Source organism: Takifugu rubripes, chromosome 22, assembly GCF_901000725.2.
Source record: "Takifugu rubripes chromosome 22, fTakRub1.2, whole genome shotgun sequence".
Lineage (NCBI taxonomy): Eukaryota > Metazoa > Chordata > Actinopteri > Tetraodontiformes > Tetraodontidae > Takifugu > Takifugu rubripes.
The window spans coordinates 2,814,338-2,832,876 of record NC_042306.1 but is presented as its reverse complement, the minus strand read 5'-3'; the positions used below and the strand labels follow the sequence as shown (position 1 = coordinate 2,832,876).

The following is an 18,539-nucleotide window of genomic DNA, read 5'->3' as shown; positions in this document are numbered from 1 at the left end:
CCTCAACATGATGTGGTTGACATCTTCCTCAATCATGCAATTTTTAAAATCCTTTTTGCAACTCAACCCTCGAGCACTGTCTCCATGGAGATGCTGAATCAATCATCCATAGCGAGACGGGGACGTTGGTGGCATATGCGTCTTAATGACAAAGCCCCGTGCTGGCACACCCATTCGAGCAGAAGACATGTCACGAGAAAAAGACCGTGGACTGACCAGGAGAACACACGATCGGCCGGATCGGCGGCACGGGGACGGCCGTTGGTGGGACGGGTACCATCGAGTTAGGGTGCCAGCTCCGATGACGCTTCTTGGGAGGCCCCGAGTTCATTGTAAAAGACACTGAAATTAAAAAAACACCCAAATTGTCAGAGCCACATTAAAAAAAAATCATTTATGTAGAAATGAAACGGAAACAAGTAGCATTTCCACTCACCTGGACTGTCTCCTAATTCTGCGGCGCGATAGGCCGGACTTTGAACGGCTAACGAGACCTGAGAGGGGCTCAGCAAGGGAGGGCGGCCGTCGACGCCCAGACCGTTCGTCGGCGCGTTCACCCTTAAAGCGGTCGGTACTGAAGACAGGGACACAACAACATGCACAGTTAAGACCGGAATCCGACCGGTTCTGGTTCCGTCCGACAGATTCACCTGAAAACACTAATGTGGGAATTCCCTATTTTAAAAAAGGCAAAATGAATAAATAAACAAAACTTTTTATTTGTCAAGGTAGAGTAACGCATATAACAAATCAATGCCGAGAGCTTCCTATTGATTTCCTATATATGGACGGGTAACTCCAACGACCACATTGGATATTTTCCAATCCCATCTCTTCAATGTTTGCAATATGCTAAAACATCGATCGGTGTGTGTAGCCTTTTCTCATCAATAACACAACCTTGTAAAGGGGCTAATGGATAGCGGGACCTTAAAAAGTCATTACAGCGTGCCTTCCTCCAGTATTGATTAGTGTGTAGCTGTGGGTACACACTCGCGCATGTGTGTCTTTGTGTTTGTGCCTCAGCTTGGTTTGGCTCTAAGGTCAGTGATTGCTCTATCTGCTAATGCTCACGCTTTTTTTGAAGTCACCCGTAACCAAGCAACACATTTGTCAGCCAGGAATTTACTATTTATTATACGTTTCCAGTAAATTATCCTAAAAATAGAATTAAATTAAATATTAATGTAGGTGCAATGGGAACGGGGCTTTTACTGCACATGGAAGCGACATGTTCTCACGAGGAAAGGATCAAACTCACCGAGTGGAAGAGTTTTTCCATTCCCGGGCGTGGAGGCCAGGGGTTTGAGGAAATTATTGTCTCGGCTGTAGTCCTGGTTCCCGAAGAAGACGGAGGACGCTTGTGTCATTCTGGTAGGTGGAGAATCTGGAGAAGAATGATTCCACGTGTCATTTTCTAAAAATACTGCATCCTTGTCAAGTGCCTGAACGCAACATATTCCCCTGCTTTGCCTGCTGGTTGTGGACGCCCCCGACCGCCATTGACCCCCCTACTACCAGAACACCTTCCACGTTTTGTCCACCCCGAGGCTTGAACCATGAACCCTCTGCTTCTCAGCTCAGGTCCCATCAGACTGAGCTACCACCGCCCCCACATCAACAATATGAGGTTTAAAAAAAAAGATCAAAAACCAGGAGGGGTCAAAAGCTCCCAGGTCAGAGGTCAGAGGGCATTTACAACACTGTGTGACCTCGCCATAAAAACGTGCATATTTCTATAACGAGGTCACCCTTGGCCTTGTTCCATGACAGTGCCACTTTATTGATCTCCTGTCTTACATTTACAGCTTCCACCCACAGTCGGCTGAGCGCCGCCTCACCTGAGAGGGAAAGCGGCGAGCGTTTGCCGTTTTCTTTGCTGCTGTGAGACGATGCCGAGTTGGGTTTGGACGTCGAAGCGCTGCTGGAGAACTGACGGGTTTTACAGTCTGGGAAGAGAGACACGCACAAAACTGTGACACGTACGTAGCAACAAACAGAGGCCGTGGATGGGCAGCGAGAGTCGCAAAGGATTCTGGGTACCTTTCCAACAGATGAGGGGTCCTTTGCACAGAGCACCCTGAGGGTTCTTGACCAGGTAGTATTTTAAGTGCTTCTGCTTCTTGGGCTGGGTGGATAACTTTAGGTTGATGTGGTTTGAAAACTCGGTGAAGTATCTGAAGCCCTTTTCTCCGCAGCCGACGCAGTTTCCCGAAAACCCTGCAGGGGAGGCAACGAAGACGCCATCAGTGGAGTTTATCCCTTCGCTTATTTACAGTCCCTGCTGACAAAGGGCCGACGCCGGAGTCGTTCATCCCGCCGGGAGACTGAAAAAACGACGCAGCTTCCTGACGCCGTCACTCCTATCTGGGAGCACCCACCTAAAAGTGCATTTTTCCCGTTCTCGTCAGGCAAGAAGCGGCGGTCTACGGCGCACACCAGGATGTTCTCGGGGACGCTGGGGGACTTGGCGCCGACCAGCTCGAAGCCCGCTGGGACTTCGATGGGCTCTGTTGCCATGGAGACCAGGCGGAGGTCTTTGCCAGCCTGACAGAAACCTGAGAAGGGGAATAGCCAGATGCGATATTAGTTGATGTAGCCAGGAACACCTCAGATCTGCACATGTTTAACACATCAGTGGAATATTGTGGCTCAGGCTGACTGGAAGGAGCTTCTTCTACCAGGTAAACATGTCGTATTTACCGTCCTGGGTGCAGCAGCCATCTGGTGGAGGGGCCTGCAGGTAAGGGAGGGTTGGGCTGCTGCTGTCTGAGTCATCCTCCTCCTCCAGCTCCTCCGGATCATTGGAGGAGTTGCCATTTATTAACCCGTGGCCCGGTGGCTCCCTGCCATTAAGCTCAACTTTGGACTTCATCTCTGATGGGGATTTTTTTTTTTAAAGGTGGTGGTTATTTTTGGAGAATAATTCTTCACATTGCAAAAAAAAAAAGAGCTCTCGTGGCATAAAGGTAACAAAAATGATCTGCTCATTTACGACAGGATCCTACCTTCCACGCTGCCACTGGGATATGGTTCTGGATCAAGGTAGAGCTGTGTGAAGATGGGCTGTGGATCTCCACTGCTAGAACGCAGCGAGGCCTCGATAGAATTGTGGAGAGCCTCTTCAAATCGAGCAGACTTCAGCTGCCCGGCATACGAATTCCCCATTATCTGCGGGGAGGAGAGCGCAGGATGCACGGTCACGTTGATTCTTTCAGAGGAACGCTGCTTTGCTTCTCTGAAACGAAACATGTTTGTCGCCGCAGTTCCACCTATGCATGCACGGAACCCGCTTTGTTTGTTTTTTTCACTCGTTTTTGTCGTATTTGCAACATCCCGCTTTTAATCTGCCGTCAGACAAAATAATCTCTTTGAAAGATCCCAGACGAAACGAATGAAACTGTCCTCTGATAACCCGGCACACGTGCGCTGTGCCAGCCTAAACAGGACGGCCAAGGCCAATGGCTTCTTTCTGGTCATTCTCCCTCTGCCTGCGGTGTCACCCCGCCTGCTCTGCCCTCCGTGCCCCCTCCACCCAAGCGTCCGCCCGGGGACATCTGCCGAGGTCGGCTGTGCGGGTGGCAGCTGGACAGGGAGCCGAGCGCTCCTCCTCAAAGAAAGAGAACGTGCTGAAAAGGCAGAGCTGATCAATGACACACGCTGGTGCGCATTCATCACGGATCAGAGCTCCTTTTTAACCCTTTTACTACTAATCTAATAACCAAAGCTTGAGGTGGAGGTTCGGAAAAGAGAAAAAAAAAGGAGTGCTGGCTGCTTTCCGGACACACTTGTTTGTCCTGTAGTGCCTTGTCTGTTTGTCCTTGGATCTGGTTTGACTCCTGCAGACCAGTGCTGTGGTTCAGCAACAGCAGGGCAGGGGCCAGGTGGGGGACTTGAGCTGGTGTGGATCCGCTCAAACTCTCCATTCAGAGTCAATGCAGCTTTTAGAAGGTTAAGATCAATACTAGATGTGCCATTCTGAGTAAAATCGCAGCATGAAATTTAGGTTTCAATATAAAGCCCGGGAAATTCAATGAAATGAAGGGAACAAATGCAAATTAGATTTCTTAGAAAATCATCAATCCTCTTTTAGTTAAGGTGGTGGGAGACTTCTTATAACGCAGGGCTTCTCTTAACAATTGCTTTCATTATCGATTTACCCGCAGAAGACTCCCTCCATTAGCTCATTAACTGGTTTGTCTATAAAATATCAGTGACACTTATTTAAATGTAATTAAGGTGTTTGTTGTTTTTTATATATTTGTTGTATTTTTTATATCCCTGGCAGATTTAAACCAAAATAAATGTGAAGAGCCTTCGACTATGCAGAGGGTTCATCAGAATAAGCAATAGCTGTTAATACCAACTGTGTTTTTTAATTAGGAAAATGCAAATAAGTTTTGTTAGGTGACTGAATGAAGTACTCAGTGGACTTTACAAAGGCCCCAGGTAAGTCATTAAAGTCCTTTTGAACATAGCAGGGTCTTTGAAACACAGAGAAAACCTGAGCCAACTGATTTTGTCGATAATTGTTTGGGTGGGAGTGGAGCGTCTCCACCCAGCTCTCATTTTACCCGTGCCTGGACAGGTTTCAGGCCTTCATGTTTACCTAACAACCTTTCTGGGGAGGAATCTGACCAACCCAGACAAAAGACAAGATTAACAGTGCCTCTTCGAGAGATAAGGAGCTTAACAGAATGAAGCTACAGTATTTCTTGCTTAACTGATGGCGGAAGACCGCCGTGCGGCCAAACAAAGACGGAGGGGGTGGGGTGTGTGTGTGTGTGTGTGTGGGAGGGGGGGGCAAAAAGTGCCTCGGGATGTTTTTAAGCAGCTGCTGCTGGTTCGATTGTGAAGTTAAAGGAGGCTCCGGAGGCCACTTTGGCCAGCTGACCCTGGAGCCTCGGCGGGCAGTTTTAGTCATTAACCTCACGTGCAGGTCGGAGGTTGAACGCTCATGATGACCTTTTATCACCTGCGCAACATAAAACAAAGCGCTGCTCTCGGGGAGGTCGCTTAAACGGGTGTGTTTGGGTGTGACTCAGGTGGATGCTGGGGTCAGTAACAGTGGCAATGGCGTTGGAGTGGTGTGTGTGTGTGTGTGTGTGTGTGTGGGGAGGGGGGGTTCAGGTGAGTCGGTGTCTGTGAACTCTACCGCACAGCAGCAGGTTAACGGTCAAGGACTATCAGCTTAAAAAAGGCAACATTTGCCTCATTAAGTGGTGACATTGGCCAGTCAAGGCTGTTGCTCAGCTCCTGGGTGGCATCAACAGATTGTAAGAATGTGACCCCGGGTCTTTCCTCAACAGATTTGAGACAGACGGAACACGAGAACACTCTGAAATAAAAGGCGGCGACTTACGTTGTCGGACTGTTACCAGGCGTGAAGGGACTTATTCACCTCTGCTACATACTGGACAGCTACCACACGGTGGAAACTCTCAGCAAGGACGCTGAACTCAAGACGTGGAGGCCTAAAGGAGCAGAGCAGGGAGACTGTCAGAAACCATTCTCAAAGTGTTTCAAGTGGTATCTTTTTTCTTTTATTATTTTAATTGTTTTCATGACATCATTTCACATGGAAAAAGCCTTAAAGTTGGCGTGTTTATTGTGCGAGCTGCTAGATCACTACACACCAAAGAAAATGCCCCTTCACAGAAAGAATGGGCCACTTTTTGCTCACCCAAACATGAAGAGTGACTCAGACCAGGACATATGTGCGTCACCGTTCCACAGCTAAAAGGTGTTATCTGATGCTAAAGCCCCGGGGCTATTTTCCTCAAACACAATTGGGTGTTGTAGTTTATAGCTGCGCTCACTGCACGCACAGAAACCCAAGCCTGAATGGATTTGTCAGCTACTTTGACCCTTTGACAAAGTATTGTTTAGCCACTCATGCTCTGATAGAACTCTGCCACCGAAACAGTGACTGTCACAATCTACTCTGTCATCATTTCAGGCTGAGTGGTACTATTCTGCAAGAGGGACCCGGCCAGGGGTCCAAGTCCTTCAAATAGCAAGTGTACACAAGCTGGTTCAACTTGCATTCAGTCGCCACACTGGACCTTATTTTATAAATCATTAGCTAACTTGATCACTACTCAAGGTCTGTAATGTCAATATGTCAGGCACATGCAGTCCTTTACCTTTCAACGATTGATTTTCTTATGGAAGGTAATCTTTAAACGGTAAGATGATTCAGTTCGAGTTAAAGCTGTTAATGCTGTGCAATTTGCTGCAGTATGAAGGAAAAATGCCTTTGATTGTTATCTGGTTGTGAGGGATAGATGTCAGGGGAGGAGTCCGACACAGATGAAGATGGACGTATCCACCATTAAGCCCAGCCCAGGCGACTTAATGGTGTCCTGTTTTACCAGTCATGACTTTGGAGAAAAATACTTTGACTCAGCTTTAGTTTCCAACTTCTGCCTTATTCAAGACAACCAAACCTCCAAAGCGCATTTTTATGCTCACACTAAGACTGTGGAGGACCCATGTCGTAAAACTATAAAACGAATTATTTAATAATCTCAATCAGGTTGTGAATATTTTAATCATGGTCTTCTCTAATCATTTAATACTCAGGAATGGAATGTTACACGAGCCCAATGCGGCGTTAAGAAAAATGGCATATAATTCAAAAACTGAAGCGCATATATCCTTAAAATATAAAATATGACAGAGAGATTTGTGCATTGTCAATAAAAAGGCTGTTTAAATGCGCTGTAGCCTGATTTGCTAAACATAGCTTGCGAAATGAAAGGTTTTATTTATTTTTGTGTCACAGTTAAACATTTAAAACACAATTATTTTGCTTACGCCTCCCATAAACACACTAGATGCACAAAGACACAATTCAATCTACATTTAATACTCTAATAAGCCTCTGGGAAATAGTGGTACAAATATGCAAGGTAATATTATCCATGCAATTACTTGAGTTGTGGTAATTTAAAGATAATAATAACAGCATTACATGTTATCAAAAGAACCCTGGAATTCACTGTAACTTGAGTTCTGACTGACTAAATTATGCTGTCTCTTTAATTATATGTTTATCCATTTTCAATTAAAGTATTAATGAAAATGTGATAACCATCTTGGCTGTTTTCACCTCATTGTTGCCCCTTTAACATTTTAATTCCGTTGAAATCTTAAAGCAGTTGAAATGCAGGAAAGGGCTCAGAACGCTCTTAACATTAGAAAAGCTACAGTGAAAAGACAGTGGCCATCAGATATGAGAGAAAGGGGGATGGGGTGAGAAGTGAGGTGGGGGGGAAGACAAACATCTTCCTGCCTGTGAATTAAGTGCTAAAAGCACATCTCCCGAAAGCTGCAAGGCCACGTGTGTCACAGCAAGCAGTTGGAAAAGCTTTTTCTCTACCTTCCATGACTCCTCGACCCGCGGATGAATCTCGCTGATCCAGATTAAATATATCCCAAGCGTGAGTTTTGCTCTTCTTCAAAAATAGTCCATTTTTGGCAAGGGATAAATCCTGATAGAAAGTGATATCCAGGCAGCATATGGAGGCTCACTCTTCTCTGATATGTCTCAAGTCACCTTTGTCATGACAGAAAGAAATGGGAATCCCACTTTTCCCTTCAATACAGTTGGAACCCTCCCTCTCTCCCTCTCCCTCTCTCACTCACGTGCAAACACACACGTAACCGCAGACCCCTCCCCCTATTCCCCTATGCCCTGTCTGTCCTGTGCCATTTGCCAAGAAGGGAGGGAATCCACCGGGGGCTCATTCATCTTGGCCCTGCTGACCCCCTGTGGTGAATGATGCTCTTGGAGACCCAAAGACTTGTGGGTATGTGTGTATCTTTGTGTGCGTGTGTGGACGGGAACAAAGGAGAAACCCCACTCTTCCCTTCGGCCGCACATCCATGGCGCCCTGCCACGCGTGACCCTCAGCGTGTGATCAAACCCACCACGGGCACCGAGTCAGGTGGAAATGTTTGAGGAGAGAGCGTCCGCATATCAGACTTTCACTCTCCCGTCCTGCTCAGGCCCCTTATGCCACACCCTGTTTTTTTATGGGGGGCAATTTAGAGGCCAGAGAATCCTGAAAAACGCGGAGAAAAATGCCTGGTCAGTTTGAGTGTTCTGTCCTCGTAGCCTTGCCCTGGGTTGACCCCGAGCCAGGAATTTACCCCTGCTGTAAATACCACGAGGCTCTTCTGGTCAAAATAAATAGACACCCACAATCAGAAGAGATATTAGCGACTGTGTGTTAGCATAGCCTAATTCTACAGCACTGATTAAGGATAGCATTAAGCTGTAATTGATTTTTTTTTTTACATAAGGTGCTGCATTGATTAAATTAAGGTTTTGTAATCAAATGTCTGCAATGACTCAAATTTTCTCTTTCCAGTTGAACCTTTGTTTTTTTTTTTTCAAAATATACAGTATGCACCATTTTCTATGGTGCCAAACTATTGGCTGGTTGTTTTCCAGGCAACTAATTAATGTCCAGTAAAGTTAGCACGAATTTGGCAAGTAAATATTAGGTCTGAGTAAACTCACGTCGACTTGACAGCAAAGAAGATACCCTCAGCGTGACCACAACCCCGAGGCCTTGGGTTCCTCTCCAGTATTTTCACTCATTAGCTAAGACAAAATGAGTCTTGAGAATTCTATCCTGCAAATACGATGCACACGTCCAGCAAATGTGAGGAGCTTTTACCATTCTGCATGATGCTAGTTTAGAGGAACAAAAACACATTTTCTTCTGAAGAGGACTTGAATGTTTGCAGTTAATGCTCTGAATATAAACGCCCTCTTCGCTCGCCCACTGAGCCGTGTGACCGATGTTCCAGTTCATTACCACAGGCACAGTCAACAGTTGTTTTAATCAAGTTGTGTGCAGCTTTTCACACCTCCTCTCCAATGGTTATATTAGGCTACAGTCTGCGTGACGGCGGCTGTAAACCACCATGCTGTCCAATCTGGGCCTTCCTCAGTCCTGGCAGGCTTGTTTTGCTCAATCAGACACATGTGCCTGAAGGATGGGCTGAAGTTTAATGACGATGGTCGATTAGCTGCTTTAGGCAGCTAAGTCTAAAGCAGCAGCATCCATACGTTTGTTTGATGCAAGTCTTCTAAATTCTACACTTCTACAATGATCAACCAGTGCAGCCACAAGTTCAACTCGGGGAAAAGAGCTGTCAGCATGATTTATCTCCGAGTCCCTGACTTTGACGTGGCCTGTCTTAAATAGCCCATTTAAAATGGAGATAATGAGTAAACCCGGCATTTTCTTAGCCCTCAAAAGACACTGTGCCACAAAAACAAAAAAACAAAGGAGTGCGGATTGAATGGTCGCCCGCCCCTGAGCCCATCCTTCACCACTGCACTGAGCCGCTGCTAAAGTCTCTGACAAAGGGGAAGTATCCCTGCTATGGCCACCTGAGGAAAGACGAGTCACATGATCAGCTGCGGGGTTTCCTGGGAGATCTTAGGCTGAGAGTCGGGGGAGAGGGGCTCTTCCTCTCTTATTTCATTGGGGCCACGACAGTTTCTTGTCTGATCTTAACAGTGATGGACAACCTTACTATGTGCATGTAAAGACAGCTTCCATTTCCACGTTGCATGTCATGCATTGATTAAGGGATCAAACTGAACTACCAGGTTGTAACAGTTTCCAGTCTGCTGCGGTAAAGGGTTGTCCTAAATAATAAAATGTCCCCACTTATAACAACATAGGTAAAAAAATGATCTAAAAATGGAAAGGAAATTCCAAATTTGCCCCATTTTCTGGCATTGTTGAAAACTCTGCGTGTTTAAAAGAGGCAGACATGTTCCCTGCAAATGTCAAAACTGACTTATAAAATAATGACCCTCTGATTATCTCAGGAGAACGAGGTCTGCCCGACAAAGTAAGCCAGAAAGGAGCGAAGACCATCAGGTGGGCAGGAAGTGCAGTGAGCGACGCGCTAATTAGCACGTCTGACTCATAATAACAAAACAATCCTGCAGCTCGAATTCCCGAAAAGCAAATTTAAGAAAAACAAGACCGCTCCCATGTGAAATTTCCCGCAATTTACCTGTTCCACCCGCTCCACGCGAAGGGCCCGACGCCAGGGGTGCGAGGACTCGTGCTGTTGTTTACTATCTGGGTGGCAGTCTGCGGCTCTAATTTCCTTATAAAAGCCCCACAAGCTTCTTCGAACCCCTCCCGCTCCCACTTTTTGGGACTACCTGCTGGGCCCTGAAGTGCAAATCGGTGGTAGTGAGGATAGCAGATGAGCAAAGGTCATTCATGGCTTTCCAGTGGGCCACACAAACAAAGACCAACATTCCAGCTGAATGCCATTGCTGAAGTCGGCAGCAACAGAGAAAGAGAAATAGAAGGAGTACAGAGCACAGCGGAGATAATAGCCAGTGTGTGTGTGTGTGTGTGTGTGTGCGCGCTAGGGGATTATCTGTGGGACTATAAAGTGGGGTGAACCAGGGTTTAAGACCTGGTGTGACCACAGGGGATGGGGGCAGGGTCCTGAGCCCGTGGAGGGGTGGACAAAAGGAGCATTTGGGCAGATGAAGAAGTCATCATCATTAAGCCACTGGAAGTTTACTGTCCAGTTATAAAACTCATTTCAAAATTAGCAGCCAGGGGGTGCGTGTGAAAAGGCAGAAGGGTGGCGAAGGCCCCGTGAGGGCCCGGAGGAAAGCTCACGGGGCCGTGTTGTGGAACTGTAGCGCTGATTCATTGGGGGACAGGGCAGCTTTGTGTGAACGCCGGGTTGATTAGAGCGGTGACCTTGCCACACACTCTGGCCTAGCGGATGAGTTTAAGGGCAAGGTATTTAACCTTAAACTAAATCTCAACCGCAGACAAAGGACGGCGTCATCTGACGGCACCAGACTTCCAAAGAAGCACCTGAAGCGGCAGCAACGCAAAACAATCTTTGATAAAATGGCTTAATTGAGCGTAAAGGAGAATTTAGTGGAATTTTAAATGACGGTTAAAAAACATCTTGTTTTTATTATGGATCCGGTTTTCTTTTATTTTCCATTTTTTAAGGACTTTTTCCACTGTGAACAATTTGTTGACTCATTCTTTTTGACTGGGATTTGATTCATGTTTCCTTTCTAAACAAGTGTTTTATTTAAGAATCAAGGTAGCAGCAACTAAAAGAACTCCTTTTTATAAGCAAAATAAGTAACAAAAAAATACAGATACATCCAAAAATGTCTCATGTCCTTTTCTTCAGTGCTTTTTAAATATACAACATTCTTTAAATGACCCCAGAGTTATTTCTTTTTTGAATTTTTAAATAAGAATTTCAACATTCCCAAGTCCTGATATGGCCGAGAAAGCGAATCCAACAATATCACGTTTTGTCCGGCAATTTTACATTTGCAAACGTAAAAAATAAAAGCTAAGCGTGATTCCATGGAGGGAAAGTGATGGACTTGTGACCGTGTTCATGACTGTGCAATAAAATGACGGCCTGTCAGTGAACCCGATCTGCATTTTACAACGTGGCCGTCCGGAACAGCGGGGAGAGAAACAGGACTCTAATGAATTTATTGACTTTTCAGGGCCGCCGTATTGAAAAACACAACAATTAGTTCTATTTCATACTGTAAAGCTGTCATGGGCAGTGGTCAAACGGCGGTCAATGGCAAAGGGCAAGCTGAGGGAAGGAGAGCGCATTGGAGATCACATTTATTCTACAACTGACATCGCCGAGCTTGCTGCACATCAGTGATCCTAATAAAGCTTAAGAATGCCTCCACCCTCCTCAGACCAGCTTCTGCTGACATCTGGTCCACATTTAATGACTAGATCTGTGAGGACCAGGCCTTGTCCTGGCCATAAACCGTTGTTTAGACAGCCCTATTTGGTATGGGGTGTAAAATGAGAGCAGTGGATCACATTGGGAGGGCCAACGCAATCAAAACGTTGGGCCTTATCAGATGACAGGACCAGCAGTGGGGTCATCTCTGCTTCCAGAAGCTGCTTTAAGCTGTGCATCAAGAGGTTTTCAGAGACCATCACCTCAGCTGATGTGATCAATTTCATCCCAGTCTCCTTTTTGTTACGGAAAGTTTTGCCGCAGATTTGACCAAAATGCCTGTTAGCAAATATATACCAAAATGACGCCAAGTGACCGAATTCAGCCAGCGTTACTATTTACTTTTATTCCATCAATGGTAATCTGAGAGTTTAACAAACATGTTTCCATCATTTTCTACAGCAAACAGAGGAACAGGCATAATGGGTAGCGGTACAAAAGATAGGGCAAGCCACCCAAGGTTTACTGAAGGTTCCCACAACTGACAAACTAACTCAATTTACCCTCACAAGGGGGCTCATGGAGAGGCCATAAGAAAGAGATCTGTTGTGTTTATTAGGCATCCAGAGAGAGAGATCTGCCTGCCACAATAGGACTTCTCCTTTCTTTTCCTGCCTGAAAAAAGTTCCAGCCACCTTGAATCCATTTGAGTGACACCGTGACAAAGAAGCTTCTTAACGTCCCGACGAAGGAGCCTCCTCCCCTTTCCCTAGAAACTTCCTTGCAGGGCGATCAGCTGTATACATCATGCCCCCTCTTCCTGACCCCAGGCAATAGCTGCATTGGCAGAAACCCCCCCACCCCCCCACCCCCGCCCCTTCCTCTGGTCTGTTTCCACATTTACTCCCTCACCCACCTGATTAATAAGCACCAGGTTGCCGTCGGTGACAGGACCCACACTTAAATCCCATCAGTCCTCCTTACTGTGTCAAGAGCCTCGGCATCAGCAGGACTCTTTTTGTCCTAATGGGACAATGGTGGCAGGTCCAGCCTTTGTTGCGGGCTTGACCCTACGCACCAACGTCACTGATGAGCAGGAGTGACAGTAGGTATGGTGTACTTCATCCTGCCCTGATCCCTCTGAAGAATGAGCTGCTTTTACCCAGTGACAGGTGTGGTGGTTAATTCAGGATTCCCTATTGTGTCTCAGAAATACACATTAAAGATTGTGCGAGGCATTGATGCCTACACATATGAACTATTTCAATGTATATACAGCTTTAATGCAAGATGAGGCTTATTACTACAACAGCACTTCTGTCCATCCATCCATTCCACAACCATTGCTAATTCTTAATCACAGTCACGGGTGGGGCAGGGGTCTGACCCAGCAGTGAGTGGGCGACAGGAAGGAATACACCCTAGGTCACCAGTCCATCACAGGACACACACACTCACACTTGGGGGCACTTCAGAGCCTCCATTCAACCTATTGTGCATGTTTTTTTGGAATGTGGGAGTAAACTCTATCTCTTGCTATTAAGGCCCCAAGCCTAAAATCCAACCCAGAGCTTTTCTGCTATCCTCTACTTAAAATGCTACAAGACAGCTGTAGCTCATCTGCTCATCTTTCCCTCTGCAAATGTGTCATTTGTCTCAGAAAAGCAAAAATTTGGAGATTTTCTTTCTCCGCTGTGAGGAAAACATAAATATGGCAGCCAAATACAAGGAAAAGCAGAGGTACTGTAACATCACACCATGCAGGAATGTGGTTTTTTTCCCCTCCACGTATCCAAACAGGAAGGCTGAAACCTGGATTTTTGGACCACGTATTCTACGATCTCCTCAATCGCCGTGGTTGTTTTGAGATCGCATGATCACAGGGGCCACACGGCATGTTCACCTTCCCTAATCGATCTCTGCTGGCGGTGTCCATTTGTTGTTTTTGTGCTTAGGTTGATTAGAAAAAAAAGGAAAAGACGATATAGGCCATGTCTGACCTGCAGAGGCTCAGAGAGAGTAAAAAGAGTATGTTACAGGAAGAAAGAGAGAGGAACACGGAGTCCTTGGAACCGAGGGCTGGGTCTTGGTCACCGTATCCTTGGACAATCACTGACAGCCTATGGAAAGCATCCTGGCTCTCTCCCCCGCAAACCCTGGCAGCATCAATGCACGCTGACCTTGGGCTTCAGCGTGAACAGATAGGAGGGGTGTGAGTAAAAGCCTGCGCGTGCGTGTTTGTTTGTTGCATGCGTGCGTGTGCGTGTGTGCGTGGGCAGGGAAATGATGTGACAGCGCGTGCAGGCGAGCGGAACAGCGGGATGAGTGTTTACCTGCCTTTGCAATCTCAATCACGCCAACTATACAATTTGCGAACGGCCACACAAAAATCAATCAGAAAAATTGTTAAAAGGCTCATCTCGACCCGACGAGGACAACTTTCGCCACGCGCCAAACAAAAAGTGAAACCCAACCGAAAATTGAACAGTCCCTTCGGGCTCCGGCGGCACGATCCAGCCAGTTGCAGAGCACACGCTGTACTGGGAAAGAACATGTAAAACTGCAAGAAGTCATTTCTGTCCAGTTACGACTCCGCTGAGGTTGGCATCGGTGCGCTGAGAGGAAAACACAGCCGTACACTCTGTGAGAACACACTGTTCCACAACAGTGCCGTCAGCAAAGGGATTCTCAGCTGGCTGCTTTCCTGGTATTGGTAGCAAGAATGAGGATGTGATGTTACTAACTGCTCTTCATGCACACTTCTGCTGTTCCTGAGCTCACACTGATGTCCAGACACACACACACACACACACACACAAATGGACCAATCCACTACAATTCTGTGCGAATGCCACAAATCTGTGATGTGATGTAAAGCCTTGGGGTGACAAAGGTTATAAGCCTCATTTGTTTATTGCGGCTGTAAATTAAAGAGTTTGACTCGAAGAACAAAAGAGCGAAATTCCTCCTTCACCTTGACATGGCTTCACTCTCCTGTGAAAACACAGGGGTACGGGGGCTTAATGGTGACCTTTTGGTGACTGGGATCCAGGAATGCTTCCTGACAAGTGACCCGTCTCATCCATTTTCACCTATTTTAACACTCGGGACTGTGAGCTCTAGAAGGTTCTGTGGCTGTTACGGGGGTCTTGGATGAACTCTGCGACAGGCTCATGGATAAGAACCTGCATGTGACAATCACAGATATCCTGCAGGAGACCAGGAAGTGTCATCTGGTCATTTTCTTGTACACAAATACACACACAGGCACATCAAAACGCCTGCTCTGTGACAATGGGCAGGATGTTCAGACTTTTCGGTTGAACACTGACATATTGAATATCCCAATTTCCTGCCTCCAAGGTCCTTAAATACATGAGTGAAGACTTTAATCCACAACCAGATCCTCACAAACTTGACTTAAGGAGGCATTTCAAGCTAACCTTGGAGCAGATGTGCGGCACCATTTCACGGCGGCTTTCTCGCTGCCACAAAACCAGATAAAATTGACAAAAAAATTGACCTTCCTGCAGGTGAAACGAAGATATAACAGCTGATGGTGAAGCGCTTTCAGCGCTTTTCAGCCCTACCCCCACCAGAGGGATCAATGCACATAAATGGAGGAGGTCACAGACCTTTGACATCCCCTTTCAAATGGGGGGAGGGGCCCAGGCCTTTGTGAGGCAGGCTTTAATGATCCAATTGTCGACTCGTGTCATGTGCCTTCATAACTTCATACAGTATTTACAGTTGCTGTGCTGAACAGAAGGTTGTCTTCTGTCTGCATCCAGCTGCTCTTTCTCTTTACTCTTCAACACTCCCCACATCTGTTTGAACCTCCTCTCCCATCAAGTCTCGTCCTCAGCCTCCCATGCTCCTCTCAAGACCTTATCTGTGCTTTCCCTCCTTTCATCTTGCTTTTTTGTGAGAAGGCTGCAGGCAAACAGGAAAATCTGTTTCTAACATGAAGCTGCTGATTAATGTCATGCCGATATATGAAAAAAAATTCATATTGCATTTAGAAGATTAGGATCTGAATCTGAGGAGAAGATGTGCAGACGAGGGTTGGGTCAGGGAATATATGTGATGCTGCTGAAATTCTTCTTCAAATAATTCAGAATTTCAGACAATAACAGGCAAACAGTTACTTTATGGGAGTCTTAAAGGGTTTTAGAATGCCAGAAATAAGGTTGCATTTAAGGGTCTGGGAGACTGTGGGAAAAAATTCCAATATCGCTGCACCTAACCCTAACCCTAACCCTAACTACACTAACGTAAATATAGAACAGTAGAATTTAAAAATGTAATTCAAATTTTAAGCACAGGATCTACAGGATAATCCAAATAATTTGGATGTTTAATTTTATATCCATGTATGTTTAATATGTTAGTTTTCTTTGGTTATTTAATCAGAATACAGAACTGACAACACTTCAGTCTTTTTCAGTCTTTAAAGTACATTAAAATTTCACTGGTTTGTCATTATGTATTTTAACACATCACCAACAACCAATTGGTGCCAATGATGAAATTAAAGATGTCGTGCGAATTCCGACCCAGCAGTACCGAGAAGGTCTCGATGCCCCACCTAAAACAAACGTGTGAATTAATGGCGTGATCGCTGTAGTTGGGATTCTGTCTCCTCCACCATCTGTGCTGCTGATCAGAGAGAGATCCGCAATCAGTCCGAAGAGGATCAAGTGAAGGCCGGAGTCCCAGTGGTGTTTTGTGCTTCTGTGACCTCAACTGCTTTGGTAAATAATCCGTCAGGGCGGTTTACGCAAAAGATTTTCCCCCCTCTGATCGGAGCTGGAAATGTGTCCGGGGCAGCACGGAGCCGACAGATGAAGCCTCTTTGTCGGCGGCTGGATCGGTAATCAATTCGTTATGGATGCCTTTTTGTTATGACACCGGACACCATTCCGAGCGATCTCGCGCACAAACGTGTCATAACAGAGCGGCATAATTAGACGAGATGACATAATGAGACGGATGTAACTTTGTGTTTTCTCACAGACACACACACACACACACACATACAACAGCGACGGATGAGACCTGACACGCTCCACGTGAAAGATAATAATGCAAGAAGAGACATCAATCTGTTTCCTTGGTGACAGTTTTCTTAAATACAAATGATATGAAATAGACACTGTCCAACCAGGCACAGTAGGACACCCCTGACTTCACAAATCAGGCAAAGGTACAAAGAAAATCATTGACCTGGTCACATAAAATAGCATTCGGAGCATAATACAGCATGTTTTGATGAACCGGCATTTTTGGTATGCTTCTACAGGATGCTACGATTATTTTCATTGGTTTATTAAGAAAATGCCATTTTTCTGATATTTAAAATGATGCACTCGCATTGTTCCTGAAGCTAATGATATTTCTGTGGGAGACCCGAAAGGTCAAGATGCTACATCCAGGGAAAATGGCCACTGCCAATCCCGGACAGCTCGGGGTCTTCACGAGACAGGACAGGATGAAGACGTGTCTCCTTCAGGAATAAAGAAGGAAACCTGTCCAAGCACAGGGCTGACGTCGTGGGGCCTTACTTATCTCCTCCTAGATTAAGTCCCAATTGTTCACTGTGAACAAAGGTAGCCAGTGAGGAAACCAGCCCCCCCCCCCAAAGGCCAGATGGTCAGCGTTCAGAGCCCCCCCGACCCCTCCGGCCCTTGCCCTATCTGACAGGGGCCGCACGTGCTCGGGGCGAGACAGGCCACCTAGCATAATCCCAATTTGCCGTGCTCACGCGGAGCGCGTAATCACATGAAGCCAGACTACCTGTGGGATTCGGGCTTCCATTTTCCAATGTTCTGGAGAGAACAGCAAACGCCACACAGGGTCTTCACATAAACAACATACAGCGTATGCTGGAATATATATCGCTTGTGTTTAGCTTTTTAATTGCAGACAGCAGTAGAGGAATGCACAATTTGGGACGTGAAGCATAAGAGGGGAATTGAAAAGCTTAGATGTAGCCAGGCCAGACTGGTTTGACTGAAATCACAATGACAAGCCACCAAATGCATCTTCTGCTCCATCTTATCTGAGTTTATCTTAACTACTGAAGCCTGTTTCAACACTGAGCCCCAGGCAACTGCAAAACAGTCAAACGTGCAAATGAGTGCCCAGCTGTGTGGCCCCCTGCATACAGCATAGTTGACAGGCTGTTGTTACCATCATCTGTTAACAATGAATGAGGCGTTTTGCATAAAAATGAATCTTGAAATGATGATTTCTTTCGCTGACTTTTCCTGCACAAAGTAGTTCGGCACTGACTCCGCAAAACCTATTGATCTGTCCTTCTGTTGGCGACATGTCAGTGATCAGTTTGCACAAATGTGAAGTTAGCGAGGGGGGAAAGGGAATGGGAAGAAATGAGCTCCAGCAAATGGATGCATCTTCCGAGACTCGAGCCGATTTAATGTTACTAACAGACTTATTTTGGGCTGCAAACCCAACTGCAAATACCTTCTCCAGAAGAATTACAGAAACTAGACAAAGTTGCAGCATCATCCCCTTCGCGGACATCAGGACGATCTTCGGAACCATCTTTCTTTTTTAAAAAAATTTGTTTTGGTCCCTGACGTTTCTTTATCGCGCACGACTTTCAGCAAAGCAGGAGGCAGAAAATACAGATACAAGAAAAAGTAGAGCGCAGGCATACCTTATTCTAAAGCAAAGTTGGGGGGTTTGTGGGCGAATTTGCGCCCTCGTTGCCGCTGTTGCTGGTTGCTTCGCACTGGTCGCTCTGCGCGTCCGGAGCCGATCTGCATGCG

At 46.1% G+C, this 18,539-nt stretch overlaps 1 protein-coding gene across 5 annotated transcripts in view; it reads right to left on the bottom strand.

The window, feature by feature from the left end:
• The window catches only part of greb1l (GREB1 like retinoic acid receptor coactivator), a 29,749-nt gene extending 11,210 nt beyond the window's left edge, over positions 1–18,539 (bottom strand). For 3 of the 5 annotated variants that reach the window (XM_029831272.1, XM_029831273.1, XM_029831274.1), the window contains exons 1-10: positions 7,385–7,654; positions 5,363–5,474; positions 3,009–3,171; positions 2,704–2,877; positions 2,382–2,558; positions 2,044–2,220; positions 1,842–1,949; positions 1,262–1,387; positions 437–574; positions 217–342 (exon numbers count right to left, since the gene is read on the bottom strand). In XM_029831272.1, the coding sequence (XP_029687132.1) occupies positions 217–342; positions 437–574; positions 1,262–1,387; positions 1,842–1,949; positions 2,044–2,220; positions 2,382–2,558; positions 2,704–2,877; positions 3,009–3,168 (1,186 nt within the window). In that variant the 5' untranslated portion in view covers positions 3,169–3,171; positions 5,363–5,474; positions 7,385–7,654. Of the gene's footprint in view, positions 1–216; positions 343–436; positions 575–1,261; positions 1,388–1,841; positions 1,950–2,043; positions 2,221–2,381; positions 2,559–2,703; positions 2,878–3,008; positions 3,172–5,362; positions 5,475–7,384; positions 7,655–18,427 lie in introns of those variants that run through there. The other 2 variants (XM_029831270.1, XM_029831271.1) reach the window with 2 other exon arrangements.